Source organism: Gekko japonicus, unplaced genomic scaffold, assembly GCF_001447785.1.
Source record: "Gekko japonicus isolate JY-2015 unplaced genomic scaffold, Gekko_japonicus_V1.1 scaffold1294, whole genome shotgun sequence".
In the NCBI taxonomy this organism is placed as follows: Eukaryota; Metazoa; Chordata; class Lepidosauria; order Squamata; family Gekkonidae; genus Gekko; species Gekko japonicus.
The window spans coordinates 273335-301131 of record NW_015176490.1 but is presented as its reverse complement, the minus strand read 5'-3'; the positions used below and the strand labels follow the sequence as shown (position 1 = coordinate 301131).

General features: G+C 46.9%; 1 protein-coding gene across 1 annotated transcript in view; it reads left to right on the top strand.

Moving 5' to 3' along the window:
• Nucleotides 1-21568: 21568 nt before the first annotated feature.
• Nucleotides 21569-27797, top strand: part of ZFAT (zinc finger and AT-hook domain containing) — a 173253-nt gene continuing 167024 nt past the window's right edge. The window contains 1 exon segment of the mRNA XM_015427248.1: nucleotides 21569-21605. Coding sequence (XP_015282734.1) covers nucleotides 21587-21605 — 19 coding nt within the window. The 5' untranslated portion in view covers nucleotides 21569-21586.

Genomic DNA, 27797 nt, shown 5'->3' with positions numbered 1-27797 from the left:
TGAGAAGCAGAGGGGGGTTTGCCATTGCGTTCCTCTGTAGAGTCTCCCTTGGTGGTCTCCCAAGTACTGACCCTGCTTAGCTTCCAACGTTTTCCAGAACTGTCCTTGAAAGAACAGCTCTTGTCAGAAGTATGGCTTGCCCAAGGTCATCCAGCAGCTGCAAGTGGAGTAGTGGGGAATCAAACCCAGTTCTCCCGGATTAGAATCTGGGCCCTTAACCACTACACCAAAAAAGAAGAGTACTTATTTTATACCCTGTTTTTCTCTACCTTAAGGAGTCTCAAAGTGGCTTATAATCTCACTAGCAGAAAAGCCCGTTGTGAAAGCAATACAATGGGATCTAGAAAGAGGCTCTGGGGGAGTGCTCGCGGGGAGGGGGGTGAGTTTGAGGTGTGGAATGCAGTGAAGTCCAATCAGCTTCCATATGCAAAAGACCTTGAAGGTTCCATATGCAACTGACATTCCAACTGCCTTGCGGGGAGGGGGGTGAGTTTGAGGTGTGGAATGCAGTGAAGTCCAATCAGCTTCCATATGCAAAAGACCTTGAAGGTTCCATATGCAACTGACATTCCAACTGCCTTGCGGGGAGGGGGGTGAGTTTGAGGTGTGGAATGCAGTGAAGTCCAATCAGCTTCCATATGCAAAAGACCTTGAAGGTTCCATATGCAACTGACATTCCAACTGCCTTGCGGGGAGGGGGGTGAGTTTGAGGTGTGGAATGCAGTGAAGTCCAATCAGCTTCCATATGCAAAAGACCTTGAAGGTTCCATATGCAACTGACATTCCAACTGCCTTGCGGGGAGGGGGGTGAGTTTGAGGTGTGGAATGCAGTGAAGTCCAATCAGCTTCCATATGCAAAAGACCTTGAAGGTTCCATATGCAACTGACATTCCAACTGCCTTGCGGGGAGGGGGGTGAGTTTGAGGTGTGGAATGCAGTGAAGTCCAATCAGCTTCCATATGCAAAAGACCTTGAAGGTTCCATATGCAACTGACATTCCAACTGCCTTGCGGGGAGGGGGGTGAGTTTGAGGTGTGGAATGCAGTGAAGTCCAATCAGCTTCCATATGCAAAAGACCTTGAAGGTTCCATATGCAACTGACATTCCAACTGCCTTGCGGGGAGGGGGGTGAGTTTGAGGTGTGGAATGCAGTGAAGTCCAATCAGCTTCCATATGCAAAAGACCTTGAAGGTTCCATATGCAACTGACATTCCAACTGCCTTGCGGGGAGGGGGGTGAGTTTGAGGTGTGGAATGCAGTGAAGTCCAATCAGCTTCCATATGCAAAAGACCTTGAAGGTTCCATATGCAACTGACATTCCAACTGCCTTGCGGGGAGGGGGGTGAGTTTGAGGTGTGGAATGCAGTGAAGTCCAATCAGCTTCCATATGCAAAAGACCTTGAAGGTTCCATATGCAACTGACATTCCAACTGCCTTGCGGGGAGGGGGGTGAGTTTGAGGTGTGGAATGCAGTGAAGTCCAATCAGCTTCCATATGCAAAAGACCTTGAAACACTGGGCGGGACTGCACAAAGCAGCCAGTCAACCCAGCCAGCGTCTTCTGACTGACAGTTCAAGCGTCCATACACTAAAGGAGTGCATTTTAGAACTTTGGCACCCACTACTCAATTATATATAAGGAGAGATAAGAACCCATGGGAAGCCATGTTGGGTCAGGCCAATGGCCCATCCAGTCCAACACAGTGGTCAAAACCCAGGTGCCATCAGGAAGTCCACCAGCGGGGCCAGAACTCCAGAAGCCCTCCCACTGTAGTCCCCCCAAGCCCCAAGAATCCAGAGCATCACTATTCCATATGTTTATCCAGTCCCCTCTTGAAGCTGCCTATGCTTCTAGCCACCACCACTTCCTGTGCTTGTGAATTCCACGTGATTCGCTTTTCCCTTCCTCTTCCCACAACAGGCACCTTAAAAGGTAGGTGGAGCTGAGAGTTCTGAGAGAACTGTGACTGATCCAAGACCAGTCAGTTGGTGTTGTGGTTAAGTGCGTGGACTCTAATTTGGGAGAACCGGGTTTGATTCCCCACTCTTCCACTTGCACCTGCTAGAAGACCTTGGGCAAGCCATGGTTCTGGCAGAGCTGTCCTTGGAAAAAAAAGCAGTTTCTGTCAAGAGCTCTCTCAGCCCCACCTACCTCACATGGTGTCTGTTGTGGGGAGGGGAAGGGAAAGAAGCTTGTAAGCCGCTCTGAGACTCCTTTGGGTAGTGAAGGGCGGGGTATAAATCCAATCTCTTCCTCTTGCAGACTTCGTGTGGAGGAGTGAGGAATCATACGCAGTTCTCCAGATTAGAGTCCGCCACTCTTAACCACTACACCACACTGGCTGTCATGGGGGGCTTGGTGTAGTGGTTAAGTGCACGGACTCTAATCTGGGAGAGCCGGGTTTGATTCCCCACTCCTCCACTTGCACCTGCTGATGTGACCTCGGGCCAGTCAAAAGCTCTGGCACAGCTGTTCCTGAAAGAGCAGTTTCTGTCAGATTTCTCTCAGCCCCACCCACCTCACAGGGTGTCTGTTGTGGGGAGGGGAAGGGAAAAGGAGTTTGTGAGCCACTCTGAGACTCCAAGTGAAGGGCGGGGTATAAATCCAATCTCTCCTTCTGGATTTAATGTGGAACCAGAGGGTCCAGTCCCTTTAATGTCTTGGGCATCATGGCTATCTCCATCATCCTAAAGGTGGTGGCTGATTTGAAGGTGCCTTGCTTTATTTTCTGAAGAGTTGTGCCTGCCGTGGACAGACAGACAGACGCCTTTTATTGTTAGATAAATCGCTCAATAAATTTTATTGTTAGCTAAATCGCTCACTCATAACTTTAATGCCAGTAGCTCACAAAGTAGAATTTTTGCTCACAAGACTCCACAGCTTAGAGGGAACATTGCCAGCAGTCTTCATGCACAACCCCCCACCACCACCACCCTGCACACACACATCCGAGATGGAGGCTAGAAAAGAAGCTCTTTTTTGGAACCTGCCGCCTAATTTCGAAGGGCTTTGCAGGAAACTTGGCCCTGATGTTGCCTCTTTCACCGTCCAGACAAGAAATAAGGGTGGCTCTTGGGTGCTTTCCAGGATAAGGGGAAGCCCTGCGTGCACGGTAAGAGGGAGGGAGTCCAAGAAAGCCCCACAATGCCTTCCAAAGAGCACCGTGATAGTGGAGGTGGGGAGCGGCTAAGAAATAAAGCAAGTACGCCAAAGGAGCTGATGAGTGAACACACATCTGTGGCTGGACGGGCCTGAAAGATCAACATTCTCTGCTATCTGATCCTTTGGCCGACCTTGAACAAATCGATCTGAGTCTTGCTTACTCATCTGTAAAGCAAACAGGTTCCAAAGATGTAAAACTTAGATAGGTAAAAGGCAAAGGCGTCCCTTGCTCGAAAGCTAGTCGAATCTGACTCTAGGGGGCGGTGCTCATCTCCGTTTCCAAGCCGAAGAGCCGGCACTGTCTGAAGACATTTCCATAGTCGTGGCCGGCGTGACTAAATGCCGAAGCATATGGAACACTGTTACCTTCCCGCCAAAGCGGTACCTATTTATCTACTTGCAATTTCTTGGTTTCAAACTGCTGGGCTGGCAGGAGCTGGGGCCAGAGACGGGAGCTCACTCCATCATGCGACACTCGGGTCTCGAACTGCCGAATTACAGACCTTCCAGTCTGCAGCTCAGTGCCTTAACCTCTAAGCCACCGCGGACCTAAACACTGCATATAATTATGCAGCGTTTAGAACAAAGCTTGAGTCCAGTGGCACCTTTAAGACCAATACAATTTTATTCTGGGTATAAGCTTTTGTGTGCATGCACACTTCTTCAGATGCACACGAAAGCTTATACCCAGAATTAAACACTGTAGGTCTTAAAGGTGCCAGTGGACTCAAACTTTGTCCTGCTGCTTCAAACCGACACGGCTACCCACCTGAATCTGTACAGTGTTTAGATCTTCTGTTGGAGAGAAAAAAAGATGTGTCAAGAACAGTGTTCCCTTTAAGCTGAGTTAGTGTGAGCTAGCTCACAGTTTTTAAGTCTCTGGCTCACACATTTTTGCCTTCGTTCAGGAAGGATGGCTCCAGATCAAACTAATTTATGCAGTAGCCAAATCGCTCACTCACAACTTTAATGCCAGTAGCTCATAAAGTAGCATTTTTGCTCACGGGACTCCGTAGCTTAGAGAGAGCATTGGTCAAGAATAGTGCAAAAATATCCTATTATGTTTCATTATATCACTGATGCTTATCCTTGTCATAATTGCCTTTTCCCCATTCCTAACTTGCAGTTCTTCCTGTTCTTTCTCCACCCACCCCCCCCCCCTTGGGGGTATCATAATACCAGTTCTACTTTTGCTAGGTGATTGGGGAGTGATGTCCTCAAACCACCTTGTACAACTTTATATATGCAGAAATCATAATTGTGTTCTTGGAAATTTATTGACTGATCTGGCAGAGGAGACGAGTTCAGACTAGAATCTGGAAAACGGTTCTCCAAAACGATACACAGATTTATTTATTTAAGATGTTGATAGTGGTTAAAGAGGAGTTGGGGAAAAATGCAGGTTTGTCAAGGCTAGTTTTAATCATATACAAATCTGAGAGAGTAAGAAAGGCAAAGCGAGGCACATTCTTGGGAAAACCAGGGAACAAAAAGTGTCCACAGTGGCAAAACGTATCTGCAGATCTATTGCAAATAGATGCGTTTGCTGCATCTCACCCAGAAGTTCAGCTCCAGGGCCACAGGCTCGTGGACTCTAGGGTGTGTCATGCCCAAACCCCCAAGCAATTTTTGCAGACGCTCATGAATGCAGACGTTGCACAAACTGCCCACGGCTTAGATTGGGCAAAACCAATCTGAACCAACGTGCCTCGTTAAAGGGGAATGCCTCGAAATGAACACTTGACGGATGCTAAGAGTGCGTGGGGATTGCCTGTGAATGATAGACTCGGTTTACGCTCCACTCTTTCCCCTGGTTACAACTTGTCACATTTTTGCAGGCCCTTTAAAAAGATCTCCCATACATCGATTACTCCATGCCTCCTACGCTCACAGTTAATGCGTGTAACACACAACCCCATTTGTTACAGAAAAGGGGTGTATTTTTATCGGTGGACGTGGAAAGCTTGCTGAAAATACACAGGGAAGCGGTGGAAAGACAGGGAGGCAGTGGGAGCAATAAATCATCTTATGGGCACAGAAGCTAGAAAATAGTTCTAGGAAAGCAATGGCATGACTGTGCTGTCGCAGTTCACTTGATGAAAAGAAGACCTGTTCGCCACGTCGCAAGTTGCAACTCCCTCCTTCCTCTGTGAAATGCTCTGCAAAAGATGCTGGCGAGTTGGTGGGGAAATTCACATCAGGCAAGGTAGCCCTGACCTGGATAGCCGGGGCTCGCCAGATCGGGAAAGCTAAGCAGGGTCGGCCCTAGTTAATATTTGGGTGGGAGACCACCAAGGAAGCCCATGATCACTGTGCAGAGGAAGGCAATGGCAGACCACCTCTGATCGTCTCTTGCCTTGAAAACCCTCAAAGTGGCTAGGTTTTCCATAGCCGGCAAATTCTCCAGTTTGACACCGATATAATACAATTCCCATACAATACTGCGATCCAGGGAACGCTGGCGGAGCTTCCCCGCTTTTATCTTGTCTTTAAAAGGTGGCGTTGCCATTTCAGCGTGGCACTGATGTGGCAGTCCCACCTCACAAGCTGGGGACCGAGCAAACGGCCTGGCGAGGGGACCATATGGGGTGTGCCTGGAACTGACAGCAGTGGGTCTGTCAGAGGTATGACGGCGTAGCAGCCAGTTGGCTCCTGGAGCACTTTTGCCCCCCTCTGGATTGCACAGGCAGCAGTGAAACTCTGATAGATGACTGGGTATCTTCAGGGCTTTTTTTGTAGAAAAAGCCCAGCAGGAACTCATTAGCATAATAGGCCACACCCAACAGCAGAAACCCATTAGCATACTAGGCCACACCCCTGACAGCACAACTCATTGGCGTATTAGGCCACACCCCCATGTTACCAGAAGTGTGCTCATCCAGCCACACCCAACTTTTGCTGCTTATTCTGTTTACCCAGGGCTTTTTTTTGTAGCAGGAACTCCTTTGCATGTTAGGCCACACACCCCTAATGTAGCCAATCCTAATGAGTTTCTGCTGTTGGGTGTGGCCTATTATGCTAATGAGTTCCTGCTGGGCGTGGCCAACTTGGGAGCCAGCCGGAACTCCGTTCCTGTGCGTTCCTGCCCAAAATAGCCCTGGGTATCTTTTAAGACCACCGAGATTTAGGGAGCCGGAGAACAATTCAATGGCTAGTGCTGGCGGTAAGTGCCATCAAGTCGCCGCCAACTTATGGTGACCCTGTAGAGTTTTCAAGGCAAGAGGCTTTCAGAGGTGGTTCACCATTGCCTGCCTCTGTTTAGTGATCCCAATATTCCCTGGCGGTCTCCCATCCAATTACCAACCAGGGCCAACCCTGCTTAGCTTCCGAGCTCTGACGAGATCAGGCCAGCCTGGGCCATCCAGGTCAATTTGACGGATACGCTCAGATATTCCCCAGCCTCTCGTTTCTTCCAGCTGCAGATCCGAGGCCAGTTTTAGGCACATTCCCAACCACTCCACCACCTCCTTTCTTAGGTGTGGAACTGGGTGTTTAAGTAGTCTCTGACTGGACAATGTCTGAAGCCGTGCTCCCTCTAAGCTGCGGAGTCTTGTGGACAAAAATTCAACTTTGTGAGCTACTGACATTAAAGTTGTGAGCAAGGGATTTGGCTACGGCATAAGTTCGTTTGCTCTGGAGCCACCCTTCCTGAGCTGAGACACAAATGTGCGAGCTGGAGGCTGAACAACTGTGAGCTAGCTCACACGAACTCAGCTTAGAGCGAACACTAGTGAAGCCATCCATAGAAAGGGGGAGAACAACTGTTAAGGCTGTGTTACAGCTGCCTCTCTGAACATGGCTGTTATTGGCATGCCCGCCTCCTCACCGAGCCTCTTCATGCTATTCGTCAGTGATGCTTTTGTGTTGTATTTTATAACACACAAACGCTGCACTTAAATATTGTCTTGACGCCTTAATGTGAGCAAATGGCAACTTGAATTGCCAAGGAAATGCAGTCAAGAACACTGATGTATACAGCCCCGAGGCAGCATGTGTTCAATCTGGCCTTGTTCATCGATTTCATTCCTGGTAGTAAATATGTATTTATAACAACTGCCGTGTTAGTCTTTCTTGTCGGCAGAAGTGTTGGAATTGTTTTGGTGGGATGCTGATAGGCGGCTGAGCCGTATTTCCTCCAGCACCAGTTCTTCGTCAAGGCAGGCTGCATTTGTGTGGTGTTAATAGAATATGGATGAGCCCTAAGAGACCGGTGGAAATTATCACCCCAATAGTGGTTTCCCCCCTCCCACCCGATCATAGAGTTGTGATTCAGATCCTACCATGAATGCTCATGACTAAAGCAAATGCTAGAACGGGATGTCAAACCAGTCTTAGCCAACAAGCGATGGAGGAGGGGTTTCTTGCGTTCAGCATAATTCCGGGACATTATGTTTCTCTGGTGCTATGGATCCTAGGATGTAGGAGAGCAGTGCAGATGGATCCACTGTTCTCCTGGCTGGAAATTGGGAAGTAGTAAGTCTGTGCGTAGAAGTCTGGTGACTGCCTAAATGACGCAGTCGGTTTGGCCTTGAGAGAGGGGGACAGATAGCAGAGAGCCTGTACACACACACGTTCCAAAAGGATGCTAGAATGTTTGTAACTTTCTTTTATGCAGGGAGAAGGAGGGAGAGAGGAGGGGGGGGAATGGGGGAAAACTGAGCTTATAAATAAACGCTGGGAAGCCGAGAGGTTTCAGTCAGTTCCTGCAGACTTGTGTCCTGTCATCTTTGCATCGCGTGAACCCTGCACCCACACTACACTAGGAGGCCAACCTAAGCTGATGGCTTGTTATGAGATCCCAAATGGATAACCTGGACTTCACACATGAAGTTGCCTTATACTAAATCAGACCATTGGTCAATCAGTCAATATTGTCTACTCAGACTGCCAGCCAGCTCTCCAGGGTCTCAGGTGGAGGTCTTTCATATCACCTACTGCCCGGTCCTTTAACTGGAGATGCTGGGGATTGAACCTGGGACCCTCTGCACGCCAAGCGGATGGTCTACTGCTGAGCCATGGCCCCTCCACATCATTAAAGGAAACTTGAGGCCCTGTGAACCCTTGAAGGTTATTTTTGTCTGATTGGCCTGGAATCCAACCTTCAGCAGAGCTAGCAACGCTGCCAAGACACAGTCATGAACCAAGACTACTATTAGTGAATGTAGTGAAGAAGTATGATTGGTTGAGCAGCATTGAAAGGCAGTAAGAATCTTCGAGAAACTGACACAGGACTAGCGGCTGTGCTGTCTGCTAAAGGAGGGGATTTGGCTCTGCTCTGCTGGGTATTCAAAAAAGAGTATCACAAAGTTGTAACTCTCTAATACCATTTCTTTCTCCCTCATCCAGGGGAAGGTGGACCCTGCGTGCTGCCCTTGGATCTTCTCATTGCTTGGAAGTGGTGATTTTGTTCATGTGCAGAGACCATCTTCCATAACTGTGTTTTTCATATATCATTCTCTACCATTGTATGATATGCATATATGAAACAAATGTGTATATTATAGCATGCAATAGTTGGGTTTTTCCCCCCTCTTTGAACAAATCCTCAATATAGAGTCAGCGTTTTTGGTGGGAATCCCAAAGATGAAAGCACAGTAGAAAGAAAGGTGGTACACATCCTGAAGTTAATAGAACAAAGTTTGAGTCCAGTGGCACCTTTAAGACCCACAAAGTTTAATTCTGGGTGTGAGCTTTCATGTGTATGCACAGTTCTTCGGATACATTGAAACAGACTTCCTCAAGCCTTACATATGGGGTGGAGGTAGGGCTGCCAAGCCGCGGCGGGGGATCCGTGTTTCTTCACAGGATCCCTGCCACGGGGGACAGCGATACGCGTTGCACCGCCGTCGCTAGGATATGACGCCACGTGTCGCTCTGGCCATGGGGCTGTTTGGAGTCCCATTGCCAGAGCGACGCATAGCGTTACATCCTGGCGACGGCGGTGCAATGCATATCGCTGTCCCCCGCGGCAGGGATCCTGTGAAGACGCATGGATCCCCCACCGCGGCTTGGCAGCCCTAGGTGGAGGTTTAGTTGCCAGGAAGGGTGAGTTAGAGTCAAGATGCATGCATGACCGTATGACATTCTGCTCTGCTGAAGCACCACCCTCCCCAGGATCTACCTCCAAATCTTTAGGAATTTCCCAACTCGGAGTTGGCAACCATAGTTATGCACCAGAACACTAGCTGCTAGGGAGACCAGCAGTCGGGGATGGGGGTTAATTTCCATGCCCAGCTTGCAGGGTCTTCTGTGAGCAGTCCAAAATAACAAGATGCTGGACTCCATGGACGGTCATCTGATCTAGTTGGACTCTTGTGTGGCTGCAGGTAAAACACAGTGTTCAGTTCCAGTTGATGTATCTCCAAAAGGTATTTTAACACTCAAAAAGCTGCTGACGAGGATAACTGAAATACAGGATTGCAGCACCACCTGTAAGAGGAAAGGCTAAGGAGTTTGAGACATTTTATTTGAGAGAAGAGATGCTGGGGAGGGCAGGGTATGAGTCAGGTTTATTTACTTAGATAATTTATATGCTAATTTCTTTAGGGCCCTGCTTGAAGTGACTCACAATGGGGAGACACAAAGAATACAATAGCTCAAAACAGAATAGAACAACATGGTTAGTGTCCTAAAACAGCCATCAGGTGAAAGCACCACCATTAAAAAACACGAGGTTGCCACTAAAATTTTGTTTGCTATTTCCCTGACATTACCTGACTGACATCTGTTGATTTCCCTGACCACCATTCAAAAATTGCCCCAAGTTAAAAAATGCATAGGTTACTTTACATTAAATAAAGCTTTTATTAAACACAAGTACTAAAATGGGAAAAAAACCCAACAACATTGGTTAAGATAAGAGCTTCAATATGAGCTTCTTTAAAGGTTGATTGTTACCTGAAAACATCTGTTTTGAAAATGCATGAAAATCAGACAGAGATGGAACTTCAATACATATGATCTCTTAACATTAACAAGTGACAGAACATTTTTGTTCTTATTTTAAAACAATGCTAAAAATTATATACATTTCAATGAATAGTCGTAAACAATGGCTTCACTGAAGCCAGAACATGTAACTGAGTTGTGAATTTGCAGCTAAAAGTCAAGTTGGAAAACCCACATTAAATATAGGGTTACCAGATGTCCTCTTTTGGATGCTTAAAAAAACCCTGATGAAAATGTCATCTTTTTAGGTTGGAAGGTTAGGAATATTCCTAGTTAGTAGTAATTATCACAGCTTAAATAACAGGGATATTTAGAATAAGATTTGTCTTGATCACTTGTTTGAAGTAGTCAATCAGGAAATATATTCTCTTTTTTTGCTTTTCAAAATATGGTAACCTAACAATATACAGCTATCGCTTCTGGTTTTGTCATTTCGTTCGGCGGCTCCCTTAGCTTCTGATCAGTTGTTTCTTCTTCCATTCTGCCTTCTTTTCTGTCTTTTTATTGATTAGCATTTTCAAGGTCTTTGACTTGTCCTTCATGTTTTTTCTTTTTTCCAGTGTTTCTTCTTGTGGCTTACAGCGTTTAACCTCTTAAGGACGCCGTGTATTGTGTGCAACGCACTCCTATCAATTACAATAAATTCAAGTACTCCAGAATTCAGGTCAATATCATACACCTGCCACTGACAGACAACAGTTTCTTCATGCAAATTCTCTATTAGCACCAACTTGTTTACTGAAAATCCACTTTCAACTGAAGAGTTACCATGAGAAGATAGATCAAGGTGGGCAGCCGTGTTGGTCTGAAGCAACAGAACAAAGTTAGAGGCCAGGGGCACCTTTAAGACCAACAAAGTTTGATTCAAGGTGTCAGCTTTCATGTGCATGCACACTTTGTCAGATGATGAAATGGAATTACAGATCATAGTTGTATGTATAGTTGGTTTATTAAATTAGCATGCAAAATAGTGAGAATATTTTTTTAAACAGATCAAAAGAATGTCAAGCTGTTTTCTGGTTATAATCTGTTTTGGTTCAACTGGGGAGGGAGGGAACAGCATCTCCCTTATAAATAAAAGCCGAATGGTGGTGGCACTTCTCTAGAACATTCCGCACGCTCCAAAATCAGTTCGCTCTCTGATCTGTCATTCAGAGGGTCTCCCTATCCACTGGCTGCTTTGCCTGAGTCCTGCCTCCAACATTCTAAACATTTTGCTCTTCCTCTCCCCTCCACAGCCAGTCAGAACACAGAGGTTATTTGCATATGCAGCCTCATTGGCCTCTGCCTCGGAACACAGAGTTCGTTTGCATATGCGACTTGATTGGCTTTTGCCTCTAACATTCTAAACAGTTTGCTCTTCTGAGGTAAAATGTGCCCAATCTCCAGGTGAGGGCTGGAGATCACTCAGAATTCCAACTGCTTTCCAGATGGCAGAGATCAGTTCCCCTGGAGAAAATGGTGGGCTCTGTATCCTTATATGCTGCTGAGGTGGCCCCCATATGACAGCCAATGTGACATAGCAGTCAGGGCTTCAGAGCACGGGAGAGGCTGCAGGTGTGTGGGGGGTGGAAAGCTGAAGAGTGAGGGGGAAATAAAGGTAGGTTGATGATTGGCTGGGAAGGAGATAGGGTTGCCAACTCCAGGTGGGAAATTCCTGGAGATATGAGGGAGCCTGGAGAGGGTGAGTTTTCAGGAGGCGTGGGACCTTGGACAGGCCATAGACTCCACCCTCCAAACCAACTATTCCCTTCTGGGGAACCATCGTTGCCAATCTCCAGGTGAGGGCTGGATATCACTCAAAATTACAACTCTTCTTTAGGTAGCAGAGATCAGTTCCTCTGGAGAAAATGGTGGACTCAGTGTCATTATATGCTGCTGAGGTCGCCACAGCAAATTGACACTGAGTGTCCAAGGCTGGGGCACCCGCCCAGAGCCTCTTTTTAGAGGCCGTTGTATTTATTTCCACAACAGGCCTTTTTCCTAGTAGGTAATAAATATGTTAGAACTGGAGACTGATGTGTCCTAATTTGTGAGAATCCCGTCCTTAGATCCCCATCCATCTCCTCTCTAGCATGGAGGTGAACCTTACAGCATCTTGGCTGTGCAGAGTATTTTCCTTGTCCCCAAAACAGAGAACTACATTTAAAGCTACCATTCCAAATTACTTTGTTTGGTGCAGTGGTTTAGTGTGTGGACTCTAATCTGGGAGAACCGGGTTTGATTCCCCACTCCTCCACTTGCACCTGCTGATGTGACCTTGGGTCAGTCACAAGCTCTGGCACAGCTGTCCTTGAAAAAGAGCAGTTTGTGTCAGAGTTCTCTCAGCCCCACCCACCTCACAGGGTGTCTGTTGTGGGGAGGGGAAGAGAAAGGAGTTTGTAAGCCGCTCTGAGACTCCAAGTGAAGGGCGGGGTATAAATCCAATCTCTTCTTCTTCTTCTTCTTTACATATTCAATTATATTCTTATTTTTTAAGAGCAGTAATTGCATTACAATCACTATTATACTATAAAGAAAGAAAGAAAGAAAGAAAGAAAGAAAGAAAGAAAGAAAGAAAGAAAGAAAGAAAGAAAGAAAGAAAGAAAGAAAGAGCCCTACTTGGTGAGAATACATATGTGAGGATTGAATGAGTTAGCATATGAAATAGGGTAAGAAACCAATATCCCTATTAAGTCCGAGTGTTTGTTCTGAGTGTTGTAAGCTATTTCTCTTTCCATTCTGTTCCTGAAGTTTCTTTACAATAAAACAGCTACTTTGAGGTTAGCCACTGAATGCCCTGGAAGGTTGCCCTACAGCTTTCTCAGTCTTCTGATTCCTGATGTCAGATTTGTGTCCATTTATCCTTTGGCGTAGGGTTTGTCCTATTTGTCCTATGTAGAGAGCCGAACAGCAATGCTGGCATTTAACGGCATATACAGTGTTAGAAGATGAGAAAGTGAATGCACCTGAGATGGTGTAGTTGGTGTTGTTGGGTCCAGTGACTGTGTTGGCAGAGTATATGTGGGAGCAAAGTTAGCATCTGAGTTTATTGCAAGCTCTGGTACCAGTGTCCATGTTCAAATTAGATGTTGGGTTATTGTGGGTGAGGAGTTGTTTGAGATTGGGGGGTTGTCTGTGCACAAGAAAAGGTTTACCTCCCAGTATTTGTGAAAGAGAACTGTCATTATCCAGTAGAGGTTGTAAGTCATTGATGCGTTGAACTGTTCCATTTCATCATCTGACAAAGTGCAAAGCTCACATCTTGAATAAAACTTTGTTGTTCTTAAAGGTGCTATTGGACTCTACCATGAGAGAAGGTGAGGCACATCTTGATGATATTCCACAGGACTGAGAAATTCTTGTTGGCCATCAAAATACCACTGTAAAATGTGTCCAGTTGAACTTCAGCATCTTGGCTTACCAGGTATGCTTGAAACTGAGCCTTGAATTCATCATGGGCAGCTGTGGTTAAAGGAGTGTATTGCTGCTTTGATTTTCCAGCTCTTGTGCCATTGATTAGATTTGCTGCATCATGTAGAAGTTCAAGTGCGGTCCCTGTTCTGGTGATTCCAACAGATGATTTGTGTACCGAGTGAAAGCTAAAAAGGTAAAGGTTTCCATTGCTCGGAACCAGTCAAATCCGACTCTAGGAGGTGGTGCTCATCTCCATTTCCAAGCCAAAGAGCCAGTGCTGTCCGAAGACTTCTCCGTGGTCATGTGGCCAGCATGACTAAACGCTGAGGCACACGGAATGCTGTTACCTTCCCATCAAACCGATAATAAGCCAGAAACCATCTTGAATTTCAAAGGGCTTCTCTCAATGGTGCCACTGGACTCAAACTTTGTTCTGTTGCTTCAGACAAACACAGCTACCCACCTGAATGCTCCTACTATGTTTCGACGTACTAGGAAAAATTCACCCACCGGATGCTCACTTAATTTAGTTTCTTTTATGAGCTTCTTTGCTGCAAAGCCAATTCCAATCTTGCTTCGGTCAAGTAGGTTCTTGGACAGTTTCATGTCAGTGGTTAACAACCGTGAACCACGGATTTTATGCAATGAGTCATTAGCTTTCTGATCAGTTCAAGAAAGCTCTTTGTACAAAAAAAAAGGTACCAGTGGTTTTTGGCTTTGAAAACATTGTAGAAATGCTTTGCACTCTCCAACAATTGTTCTCTTGAATGCCATTTTACTAGGGTTATACATATTATGAAAAGCAAAAATGAGGACATATTTCCCAACTGACTACTTCAAACAAGTGACGATCACTCTGACAAATCTAATTTTAAATACCCTCTTTAAGCTGTGGTCATTGCTACTAGCTAGGAATAGGCGTAATCTTTGTGGGGGCGGCGGGGCGTGAGCCCCCGCCGAAATTTTCAGGAAGGTGCTCAGCCTCCCCCGGGAACCACCCTTGCTCCTAGCAAAGCAATGCCTCTGGCCCAGCCCCAGCCCCCCTTGGGAAATTGGAAAGTCTACACCCTTTTGAGCCCAAAGAAGATGGACATTTAAAAGACATCCAGTAACCCTCCATTTTTACAATTCACGAGTGGCTCTGGCATTGCACTTAATCCATCTGACCCTTTTTAATCACCTTATTCAAAGCTTTATCAACACAGTTAACAAATGTCTGGCGCTGTTTCAGCAGAAGGTCAGAGACGTATGGTGCCAAGCCGAGCACTACAACATATGTTTCTTTTGTGTTCTTTCACCAGGATGAAACTCATAAGAACATAAGAGAAGACAATGTTGGATCAGGCCAATGGCCCATCTAGTCCAACACTCTGTGTCACACAGTGGCCAAAAATACCAGGTGCCATCAGGAGGTCCACCAGTGGGGCAAGAGACTCTTGGGCTATTTGGCTATCTGAGAACATTCACTTGGATAGCTCACTGATGTTGTTGCAAGAGTTAAATGACATTGCTTCCATCACTAACTACAAAAGCCCACAGGCACTCTGCCGTCCTAACAGTCTTTGATTACAGAGGCAGCCACACTGGTTTGTGTAGCAGGCACTTCTTTGCATTTTTCATCACCCTGAACGTGCTTTGCAGAGTGTTTTCAGAGCTGCTCTCTTCCTCCGCTGTTTAACCTTTAACCTTGTACGTAAGGTAAATGTAGTACTTGCAGGAATGTTCTATTCCAGTGGATAATTTACAGGTTAAATGCATTGTGTAACTATCTTGGAGACAGCTCAAGATGGGTAGACCTGTAGCAGTAGAAAAGAGCAAGAGTCCAGTAGCATCTTAAAGACTAGTCAGTGCCAAGATATTTCAGTGCAAAGTCTGATGTCTATTTTACATAGACATGAAATACTTACCATCACCTTCAGGCAAAGAACCTCAGATGACTTAAACATAATGCTCAGTGAACTAGAAATGATTGCTTTCTTGAACCTCATAGAAAACTGGCTTGATAACTTTCTTCTGTTGGCTATTTTTGACCTCTTCCTTATGCAAAGTGAACATCTAATGACAAAAATGCAGCAATTTCCTTTGTGCAGAAGTAGAGGTGAGAGGTCCCTATGCTAAATAAATGTTCCCCATTACTGTTTTTTAAAAAATAATAGTTTAAAATACTTTTCCTTTTATTTTTTTTATTCCCCCCCCCGGAGGGGATTTTTTATTGGTTTTTTAATTGGACTACAAACTACAAAGAGCCGGAAGGACAGAGCTGCAGCCGCGCCGGAGCGCGCCGCACGTCGGAGGGGCCAGCTAACCCACCGCAGGAGTGACCATTGAAATGGAGCCAGAAGACAGCCGAGAGACATCGAGCCGGGGAACGCCGACCCGAAGACCGTCCGGTACCTCCACTGGGTGCTGATAGGGACTGCCCCCCACCCTGTGTTCTGTGGCCATAGATTAGGTATGAGATTCAAAGTGTAAGCCGCTCAGAGACCCCTTAGCGGGGGTTGGAGCGGGGTAATAAATCGAACGATAAATAAAATAAATAAAAAATAAGGGAAGGGAACTACGATTAAGGAGAAAGTAAAGATACCCACTACTAACTAAAATCCCAAGAGAAGGAGATCATTAAAACAGCTTAAGTACAAAATTATTCCTTAAATCGCTGATATCTTTTGAACTTAGTCAGACATGCTAAAATATCTTTTAACACTTAAATTTAACTGTTAGAGAGAAACACCAGAGCATCCCATTATTAAAAACCGTGTTTTCAAAGGCACAATTCAGAGTCCTTCAGCCTTCATTTTTTCTTTTCTTGTCTTTTCCTCAGTTTATATGGACTTTTAGGGGCAGCCGCCCCTTTTTCAGAAAGAGAGTCCTCTCCACTGGACTTACTGTCCTTCTCCTCTTTATCCACCTCCTCTGGCTCGCCCAACTGGATTCTCAAAAAGTCCCGTGCTTTGGAAACAATCTTTTCTTTTTTATCCTGAAGTTTGAAGGTTACGCCCTCTGGATATAACCACCTGTAGCTAATTGCATTTGTTTGAAGAAAAATAATTAAATCTTTATATTTATTTGTCTTATTTCAAATGGAATGTCTTTCAGAATCCTGATGGTACTGTCCCCAATTTTCAAGGGTGTCCCCGTCGTCGCTTTCAGGATAGAATTCCTCACGTGCCTCTTCGAGAATCTCATTACTATTTCCCCAGGCAGATTATTCTTCTTTATGTATACGGAATAGGACCTGTAGGCCACATCCATTTCACTCATAAGATACTCCGCCTTCAAATCTGTCACTGGGGTTAATGCATCGCTCATCACTTGCTTCAGATTCTTGCCTTTAAATTCTGGGACACCTTGGAATCGAAGGACCAAGTTTGCCTTTTCCATTTTTAGCTTTAAAAGTTGTTCTTCTGTAGAAATTTGCTTCTTTTCCAATCTTTGCACCTTTTTCTTCACCTTTTGGGTACTGGCGTCAACTTCTTTCACTTTCTCAGCTGTTTGCTCCGTGATTTTAAGAGTCTCATTAAATTGAAGCTGCTGAGTAGTGATGCTTTGGTTCATCATTGACAGCTGTTCCTTGAGATTAGTCATCTGGTCCAGCAGGGGGCACAGGGATTCTGCCAACGTTTTAGCCAACTCGGTGGTTGCTTCCGGACGAGGGCTCCCAACTACTTTTGCTGTTGAAAGTTTTTCTTTCTCAGTCCTCTTCCCCACCATCTTTATGGATTGTTTACTTTCCGAAGATTTGCTAAAGTCTCTGAATATACGCTCATACGCGCCCTGGTAAGTCTCTCTCAACAGATTTCAGCGTTTTTGCTTCCGCTCCCCCCTCTGGTCTCGCATTTAAATTCGTGCGCTTGGGAGGCCTCCCCCCACTCGCTTTCTTTCCTAGTCCTTGGGGTGGGAGCTTTCTTTTTAAAATGTCAATTACGCTCTAATCTGACTCACAGTTCATAATCGGTCTTGCGACCTCGCTGTAGCTCCGTTTAAATTGCTCGATCTCCAGCGCTTGTCCCAGTCAGTGTCACTAGTTCCATACGGACACACAGCAGGAGGACCGTCAGGATGGAGAAGCGCCTCGATTCCCCAGCATCGCGCTGGCGAAGAGGCCACCTCTCAAAAGTCCCATGGCTAGGAGCCTTTCAACCAGGCTCCGGGGGGGGGGGGTTAGCGAGATGTCGCCCCCCCCTTTCTGCAGGTGTGCAGATTTCATCCCCGGGAGGTCCGGGAGATGAGTCTGCTCAGTGTGTCGCCATAAACCGGAAGTCATACCTTTCCTTTTATTAACATTGTTTTGCATTATAAGGTCTGATTTCTAAACCCATCTCACATTTACTGCCGAGAGTAGTATTGTGACATTACTGGACTTTACAGCTGGCTAGAAGAAAAAAATGCACAATCTGCTGACCTGTCAAAATATTCCCATCTTTGAATCAACTGAAACTGATTAGTTTGAATAATAACAACTTGCAAGCCAGTCAGCTTCTCCATAAAATAATGCTATCTCTTACAACTTCATTTCATTGTTTTACTGTTAACAACCATCACCCAATTAAAAAAAAAATCAAAATCATATAATCAAATAATGGAGTATGTGTGCTCCGTTATATTACATTTGTATCCTACCACATCTCTACTTCAGTTGCCTGAAGTCTAGAGTGTCCTCTTGCAGTGGCCTTTCAAAAGTATGTCTTAATCGCATTTTCTCTGACTTTTGAACCATTTGCCCAACTTTCCTTGGCCAGTAACCATTTCCCTGACTTTCCGGAAACTGGTAGCCCTGAAAGAGCTCAAAAAGATGAACTACTTAAAAGCTCAGGTAATTTTTTTAAAAAAAAATTGACATAGTGTCTAAAGGACTGTGAAATAGGTACCAGGTATTTCATATATACCCCACTCCCCCACCCCCATGGGGGCTCAAAACAGCTCACATCATTCTCCTCACCTCCATTTTATCCTCAAAACAACCCTGCGAGGTTGGTTAGGCTCACACTGTATAACTGTCCCAAGGTTACCCGGCAGGCTTCCTTGGCAGAGCAGGGATTCGAACCTGGGTCTCCCCCATTCTAACCACTATACCACACTGGCTGGGGGAAGGGCGTTCAAAAGAGGAGGCATCCCCACTGTGAAAGCCCCATCTCTGATCACAATATGTTTACTCTCTGCTAGCAGGGGTATGGAAACTGGAACATGGGAAAGAGGGTCTCTCAGCTGGAAGGCTGAGCAGTAAGGTATGGTTAAGTTTCCCCCTATAACACTCACACTCGAGGGAGTGGCGTGAGCACCAAATGAAGTTTCTAGGGAGTATGTTTTAGACCAGGCGGAAAAGCAGGAGCAAATTGACAAAATAGAGACTGGGGTTGCCAACTTCTAGGTGGAGCTTGGGAAACTCCCGGAATTACCCGAGGGAGATCAGTTCCCCTGGAGGAAATGTGTCTGCTTTGGAAGGTGGGCACTGTGGCGATATATATATATATAGGCGATATATATTTATAGGTTTGATTTATACCCCGCCCTCCCCGCTGCGCGGGCTCAGGGCGGCTTACAATCAGGCACAGGCCAGTATCAAATATAAAACATTTTAAAAACTATTTAAAATCTCTACAGTACAATAACAATATTGTTAACAAAAGTGCTCTGATCTTCCACAAGATGGCATATTGCAACTGCTCTGCCAACTCGGTGGCGTCGGTTCCGGGAAACACTGGTGTTCTCTCTTCCAGGGCCAGGTTATGATGGTAATGGCGGCTCCTACTCATACGCCTGGCAGAAGAGCTCCGTCTTACAGGCCCTGCGGAACTGTGCAAGGTCCCGCAGGGCCCGGATCTCCTCCGGGAGCTCGTTCCACCAGGTAGGAGCTGCCACCGAAAAAGCCCTGGTCCTGGTAGCGGCCAGCCTGACCTCTTTGGGGCCTGGCATTGCCAGGAGGTGTTGGGTCCCCGACCGTAGTGCTCACGGGGGAACATATGGGGAAAGGCGGTCCCTTAGGTACGCTGGGTCCCTTAGGTACCCCGCTGAGGTCCCTTCCCTTCTCAAACCCCTCCATCCCCAGCCCCCCCCCCCCAAATCTCCAGGGATCTCCCAACCCAGACCTGGCAACCATACATGAGAGCCATGAAGGCCTAGTAGATAAGACAACGAAATGGCCAGTTTGGTGTAGTGGTGAAGAGCACGGACTCTGACCTGGGAAAACCGGGTTTGATTCCCCACTCCTCCACTTGCACCTGCTGGATGACCTTGGGCAAGGCATAGTTCTGTCAGGGCTGTTCTTGAGAAAGAGCAGTTTCTGTCAGAGCTCTCTCAGCCTCACCTGCCTCACAGGGCGTCTGTTGGGAGGGGAAGGGAAAGGAGTTTGTAAGCCGCTCTGAGACTCCTTTGGGTGGTGAAGGGCAGGGTATGAATCCAGTCTCTTCTCTTCTTCATCTGTGTTGATGCAGAAACCAAATGCCTGTTCCTGGGCAGGAGAAACAAACTGGGGAAACCTTTGCCCTTCCGGATGGCCACAGGACGCTAGAATGGATGGGCCACTGGGTCTGATCCAGCAGGCCTCTTTTGCAGTACCCCTCCCAGCTGCAGCAACAGGCGTAAGGGTTCTTCGGATTACCAACTTCCAAGATCAGTTTCCCTGGAGAAAACGGCTGCTTTAGAGGGTGGACCCTTAGGCCTTATACCTAGGGTTGCCAGGCCCCCCGTGGCCACTGGTGTGGGGTGGGGGGTAGGGTTGCCAGATCCAGGCTGGGAAACTCCTGGAGATTTGGGGGTGGAGCCTGGGGTACAATGCCAATGGGTACAATTGCCAGAGAGTCCACCCTCCAAGGCATCCATTTTCTCCAGCGGGACTTATGTATTGAGCCTGAAACAGTACCTGGAACTGGTCGAGCTTGTTCCTCCAGAACAATAGCTGACCAGGATCCTGGAGTTGACCAGTTGAAAAGTAGTGTAATGTAAATAGCCTATCCTTGGTAGTGGAGGGTGTTTGGGTGTGGTGTTTGCATGCTTTAAAACCAGGCAGCAGCCTTGGAGTTGTCTCTTTGGTATGCCTGAAATCACTTAATAAACTAGAGCTGATTCACTGCAATGCGTCCAGAACTCAGTATTTAACAGAACTGACGTCTGCAGTCTGGAGATGAGCGGTAATTCCGGACTGGCATCCCTATACCCTGCTGAGGTCCCTCTCCATTGCAAACTCCATTTAACCCTCTAAAGCAGCCATTTTCCTTCAGGGGAACTGAACTCCACAGTCTAGCTGTCATTCCTTGAGTTCCTAACCTCCAGGAGGTGGCTGGAGATCTCCAGGAATGACAACTCGTCTCCACAGTACAGAATTCAGTTCCCCTGGAGAAAATGGTTGCTTTGGAGACCAACCTCTATGGCATTATGCCCCACCAAAGTCCTTCCTTAGCCCCCCCCCCAAAAAAAAATCCAGGTGTTTCCTAACTCAGACCTGGCAACCCTAACCTCATCCCCAAATCTGCAGGAATCCTGAACGCAGCAACCCAATTTGGGAGATCTCCAGGCTTCACCCGGAGGTTGGCAACTTTTCTCCTCTGCCCTTTGAAGCCGCTTTTATCGCGGGGGTGGGGGAGGGAAAGGACCTGGCCCCGCGCACGCGCAGCACGAAGTGCAAACGGCAGCGGGCGGGAGAATCTCGCTCGCGCTCCCCAACGGCCGCCGACGCCGGACCTGCCCAAGAGGCGCGAGTCTCTCGCGCGCCCCTCCCCCTCGCGCCCTTCTTCTGACGTCACTCGAGGAAGACGAACAAGAAGCCACCATGTCGGACGCGGCAGATTCGCCATAATCGGTTTGCCCGCCGCGGTTTTTCCACCCCCCCCCCTCGGACGCCATTTAATAATTATTATTAATATGATATGATAACCCGAGATTATTATTTTTGTCCCCTCAGGGACTTCTTCTCACACTCGTGTCGCGAGAGGCACGGAAGTGTGTGTGTGGGGGGGGTTGTGTGGCGGTTTCTTCAGGGACGAAAGTGCTTTTTTAAGAAGACACTTTTAAATTATTTTTAAAAGATTTATTTTTTATTTTTAAACGCGCCGCCCGCCTCCTCCTGCCCTCCTGCTGTCCCACTATGGAGGCACCCTCGGCAGGTGAGTGGGGAGGTGGGGGGAGGGGCGCCTCGGGGGCCTGTCGTGTGGAGGGGAGGGAACGGGGAAGTTGAGCGGACGGACCGGACGTGACGCTACAAGGCGGGCCACAAATGGAGACACGCTAGGGTGACGCGAGAGCCTGGACTTCCGGTGACCTCTCGGGGCGCCACGCGAGGGCCAATGAGCTCAGGCTTGCTTTTGCTCTAGGCGCTGCCGTCTTTTTGCTAAAGGCTCCTCACCCTCCCACTCCGCTTCGAGGCCGGAAAGGCGTAGCCTTATTGACCATAATTATTGTGTCGAAACTTCCGGCTCCATATCGATTGTGGAGGTAGCCTACGCGGAGAACTAGGGCGAACCGCCTTGAATAGTAGAGAGGAGTGGGTGGTCTCTTGCCACGCATATGGCGGCGGTGGAGCTCAGAATCGGAAGTGAGGGCTCCCTGCAGCTTGGAACTGGGTCTCTTTCCGGCAAGAAACTCGCTTCGCGTTAGGAGGATGCAGCCGCGGCGCTGTCAGTGATCTTAGCTGCCGGTGCGGTTCACCTTGGCCGTCCTAATGTCCTTTTTTCTTAGACTCCTAGAATCATAGAGTTGGATGGGACCTGCAGGGTCATGTAGTCCAACCCCTTGTGCAAGGCAGGAAATTCACAAATACCTCCTCCTCCCCCCCCCCTCCATGCCCAGAAGATGACAATAAACCTCCAGGATCCAAACTGGCCTGGAGAAAAATTGCTTCCTGACCCCAAACTGGTGATCAGCATTTCCCTGGGCGTGTAAGAAAGGGCCACAAGAACTAAGCACTGACGCAACCCTTCCTGCCTTCCCTTCTCCTGATATGCCTAAATTCACAGAATCAGCATTGCTGTCAGGTGGCCATCTAGCCTCTGAAAACCTCCAAAGGAGGAGAGCCCATCAGCTCCCCAGGAAGCCTCTTCCACTTCCTTTAAGTTGCTCTCACTTAAAACCTCAGAAGGCAGAGAGATTAGCTGCTCAAATGCCATGCTCGTTATCAGTAATAACACTACTGATTATATTAATACTCTTATGACTTATAATAATGCGCAGGGCTCTTTTTGTAGTAGGAACCCCTTTGCATATTAGGCGACACACCCCTGATGTAGCCAATCCTCCAAGAGATGACAGTAGCCCCTGTAAGAAGAGCTCTGTAAGCTCTTGGAGGATTGGCTACATTAGGGGTGTGTCGCTTAATATGCAAAGGAGTTCCTGCTACAAAAATAGCCCACCGCCTTATGGGTGGGTAAAAGCTTCTCTGCTCTTTTTTCCTATAGTCTGTTCTAACAGCTTTGTGAGGTACACCTGAGGGTTTTCAATTTTTTCCAGGAGAAAGAAGTGAAATCCCTGGAAGGGAGCGCAAAGCTAGCTAACCTTTTTAGGGTTTGTTTATTCATTATATCCCGCCTTTCTCCCCAGTGGGCACCCAGAGTGGCTTTGATTATCCCCCTCACCTCTGTTTTATCCTCACAACAGCCCTGTGAGGTAGGATAGGCTGAGAGCGTGTGACTGGCCCAAGGTCACCCAGCAAGCTTCTGTGGCAGAGTGGGGATTTGAACCTGGGTTTCCCAGATCCTGGTCCAACACTTTAAGCGCTACACCATGCTGAATGCTATAAAGTCTGGTACCAGTTCTGATTTTTCAGGTACCCTTCCTCTAGGTGGGACCTGGAGATCTCCTGGAATTATGACTGATTTCCAGTCTGCAGAGATTGGTCCCCTTGGAGAAAACAGCTGCTTTGGAGGGTGGACTCTATGGTGCTATACACAGCTGAGGTTCCTCCCCTTTGCAAACTCCCAACCTCTCCAAGCTTCACCCCCAAATCTCCAGGAATTTCTCTACCAGGAATGGGCAACCCTACCCTAACTTCTTCATTTTCTGTTTATTACAATACACATGTGCCATTTTTCTTCTTCACACATGGCCCAGCTCTTCGTTTCCAGTCCCCGCATCTGCTCTTCTCTCAGATGTCGCACTCCGCTTCTTTGCTTGCTTAGTCCCCTTTTTGTCTTGTCCTTCCTTTGAGAAAGGCAGGGCAGCGTCCATGATTCTTCTTCCCCCATGTTATCATCACCAGGGCTATTTGTGGGCAGGAACGCACAGGAACGGAGTTCCGGCTGGCTCCTAAGTTGGCCACGCCCAGCAGGAACTCATTAGCATAATAGGCCACACCCAACAGCAGAAACTCATTAGGACTGGCTACATTCGGGGTGTGTGGCCTAACATGCAAAGGGTTCCTGCTACAAAAAAAAGCTCTGGGTTTTGACAACAAACAAGGTAAACAGAATAAGAAGCAAAAGGTGGGTGTGGCTGGATGACCACACTTCTGGTAACATGGGGGTGCGGCCTAACATGCTGTGCTGTCAGGGTGTGGCCTACCATGCTAATGAGTTTCTGCTGTTGGGTGTGGCCTGTTATGCTAATGAGTTCCTGCTGGTTTTAATCTACAAAAAAAGCCCTGATCATCACAGTGTCTCTGTGAGGTCGGTTAAACTGCCGGTGGACTTGGCTGAGTGGAGATTTGATGCCCAAGCAGCCTAGCCTTAGTATAGTGCACTAAGTGCTACCGTATACTGGTTCTCAGCCAGTGGTATGGCAAAGTGTCCATGTGGTATAGTGCTTAGAGTGTTGGATACACCACACTACCCTGACCTGGATAGCCCAGGCTAGTCAGATCTCGGAAGCTAAGCAGGGTCGCCCCTGGCTAGTATTTGGATGGGTGACCTCCAAGGAATACCAGGGGCATGACACAGAGGCAGCCAATGGCAAACCACCTCTGAAACGTCTCTTGCCCAGGCCTGTAGCTACGGCGGGGCTTTTGGGGGCTCCTCCCCCTTTCTTAAAGGCACAGCCTTAGAAGAATTTCTCCTGTAAATGCTTTTTTCAGTCATTTTAATATATATATTTTAAAAGTCATGTGCTCCTTTAAGCAGAGTGGGGTGCTGTAGTTGACTAATTCGGGCACTGAGCAAGGGGGTTGGAGTAGGTGACCTCTAGGATCCCTTCTAACTCTGTGTCAAGAAACTGGTCTCCTTGAAGAGAGTTTTTCTGCGTAAGTCTTAGCTTTCTTAACTGTTTTAGAGTCCAGAGGCACCTTTAAGACCAAAAAAAGGTTTATTCAAGGTATGAGCTTTTGTGTGCAAAGCACACTTTTTCTTGACTATAGGAGTCATCCCCCCCGCCTGTCTCCTTGTTATCGGAATTGTTGCTTAGGCTGGCAGAAGTGATTAACTTGCAGCAGCTGAGACCTGTCATCTAAAGTGGTTGACAGCTCGCAATTCAGAGATGTATCCTGGTAACAACTTTCTATTGGCTAAATGGCTTTTCTTTCTGCACTAACTTCAGCCCCACCAGAAATGTTTTGCTCCACAAGCCACAGAATCCTGACTATGGGCCTGCTTTTGCCTTAGAAACAAGTCGAGCTCTCCACCTAGTGGTAAATAGTGCTAAAAGATCTAGAACTTTTGGCTGCCAGACAGGATCTCCTGGCTATTCTACACACAACGTCATACAATAATTAATTAGTGTTGGATAAAGACCGAGAATCCTGGGGTTCAAATTCTCTTTCAGCCATGAAGATCTCCGGGTGACCTTGGTGCAACCACTGTCTCAGCCTAACACATCTTACAGAATCTCTGTGAGGACAATATGAGGGAGAGATCCATACATGCCGACGTGAGCTACCTGGAGCAATGGAAGATTAAAAATGCTCAAGGGGGGAGCATTGGTAATCATAATACAAAATAATCATAATAATCATCAAAATCATCATAATCATCATCAATAATAAAAATCATAATCATAATTAAAATCATAAATACAGAAGGTGTAGACAAAATCGACACCTCTTGATACCAGTGCTCCCCCTAAGCTGTGGAGTCTTGTGAGCAAAAATTCTACTTTGGGGCAGTCGCACACTCTGAGCCTAACCCACCTCACAGGGTTGTTGCGACAATAAAATGGAAGGGAGGCAAATGATGAAAGCTGCTTTAGATCCTCTTTGGAGTCAAGGTGTGAATGAACAGCTGAATTCGAGTCCCGTGGCACCTTAGACACCAACAAGATTTTAGGTGTATAAGCTGTTGAGAGTCAACACTCTTCATCAGACATAAACAGAGTCAGGTATAAATTAAGTAAATAAATAATCATAAATACAGAAGTTGTAGACAAAAGTCCCATACGGGCAAATGCCTGGAGGGAGTTTTACCTCCCTTTTGGAAATCCGGACACGATGGAAGTTTTCTTCATTTCTTCAGGGAAGATGTCCATCAGTGGCTATTAGCCACAAGGTATAGAAGTCCATCGAGGTATAGAAGTCCATCAGTGGCCATTAGCCACAAGGTATAGATAGGAACTCTCAGGCTGGGGCCAGTGATGCTCTGTATTCTTGGTGCTTGGGGGGGGGCAGCAGTGGGAGGGCTTCTAGTGTCCTGGCCCCACTGCTGGACCTCCTGATGGCACCTGGTATTTCTGGCCACTGTGTGACAGAGTGTTGGACTGGATGGGCCATTGGCCTGATCCAACATTGGCTTCTCTTATTTTCTTATGTTTTTAATAGGAGCTGTCCCTGAAGTAGACCTGTTCTTGCCTCCATTGTTCTTTAAAAAAAAAAAGCTTTATTTTTTAATTCAACAATATAGCAATATTACACACTGACAATAGAATGAAGTGCAATTAACGAAGTACAGCAAAAGATAAATACGAATATCACACTTATCTTAACAGATATAAGCATTAGAACCTTCAGTACAGCATGAAAAAGGAATAATTACAATTCATTCAATGTGAGCAGAGAAGAGAGATTTGATTCTTGTCCAGTACATAACAATGATTTGAGATTCCTGACCAACATTTGTGTAACACGGGGGTACCATTTCTCTAGAAGACTGGGCTGATTTGCAGAATCTCTAGATTTATCTAAATTATTTGTAATCTTGTCCAGAATAAATAGGTCCCACAATTTTATGAACCATTCTTGCAGCGATGGAGTTGATGCAGATTCCCATGACTGAACCTAGTCTCTGTACGTAATCCTTGCATCTGCTTCTTACCTTTTACCATCCCAGGTTTGATATGATCCCTGATACCCATTTTTGCACAGGGAGGGAAAGCAGCATAATATAACCTGATCTCTGAAGCTAAGCAGGGTCGGTACTTTGAAGGAAGTCCACCAAAAGAGACTCTGCAGAGGAAGGCAGTGGCCAGCCACCTCTTCTTCTTTGGTGTAGTGGTTAGGAGCGTGGACTCTAATCTGAGAGAACTGGGTTTGATTCCCCACTCCTCCACATGCAGCTGCTGGTGTGACCTAGGGCAAGCCACAGTTCTCTCAGAGCTTTTCTCTCAAGAGCAGTTCTCAAAGAACTCTCTCAGCCCCACTTACCTCACAGGGTGTCTGTTGTGGGGAGGGGAAGGGAAAGGAGGGTGTAAGCCACTCTGAGACTCCTTCAGATAGTGAATGTTTCCTTGCTCGGGAATCTGACTCTAGGGGACAGTGCTCATCTCTGTTTCCAAGCTGAAGAGCCAGCGCTGTCTGAAGACGTTTCTGTGGTCATGTGGCCAGCATGACTAAACGCTGAGGTGCACAGAACGCTGTTACCTTCCCACTGAAGCAGTACCTATGTATCTACTTGCAATTTCTTGTTTTCAAACTCCTAGGTTGGCAGGAGCTGGGCCAGAGAAGGGAGCTCACTTCGTCACATGGCACTAGGGTCTCAAACAGCCGAGTTACCGACCTTCCAGTCTGCAGCTCAGAGTCTAAGGTCGAATCTGCGTTTGTCTTTCCCACCGGTGTCCCAGCCTTCTGACTCCGTCTTCAAAAAATCTGTCTACATTTTGTTTCGTTTTCACACCTCAACTGTGCTAGCATACTTTTGCACATCCACATATGTTTATTGCCCTTTCGTGGCGGCTCCACTATCACTTCACCTCTGCACTGCCTTCTCCAAACAACATTCAGACAAGCATAGAGAAAGACAGCGTCACAGCAGCGTGAAACTGATTTAAAAATGCAAATTCGACCTTAACCTCTGAGCCACTGCAGCCCTTCTTCCGGGTAGTGAAGGGCGGGGTATAAATCCAATCTCCTCCTCCTCCTCCTCCTCCTCTTCTTTTGCCACAACTCAAGCCACTTGTCATTAACTCTTCCTGCCTCTGTCCCTCATAGCATTGCTGTCTTGCCAATC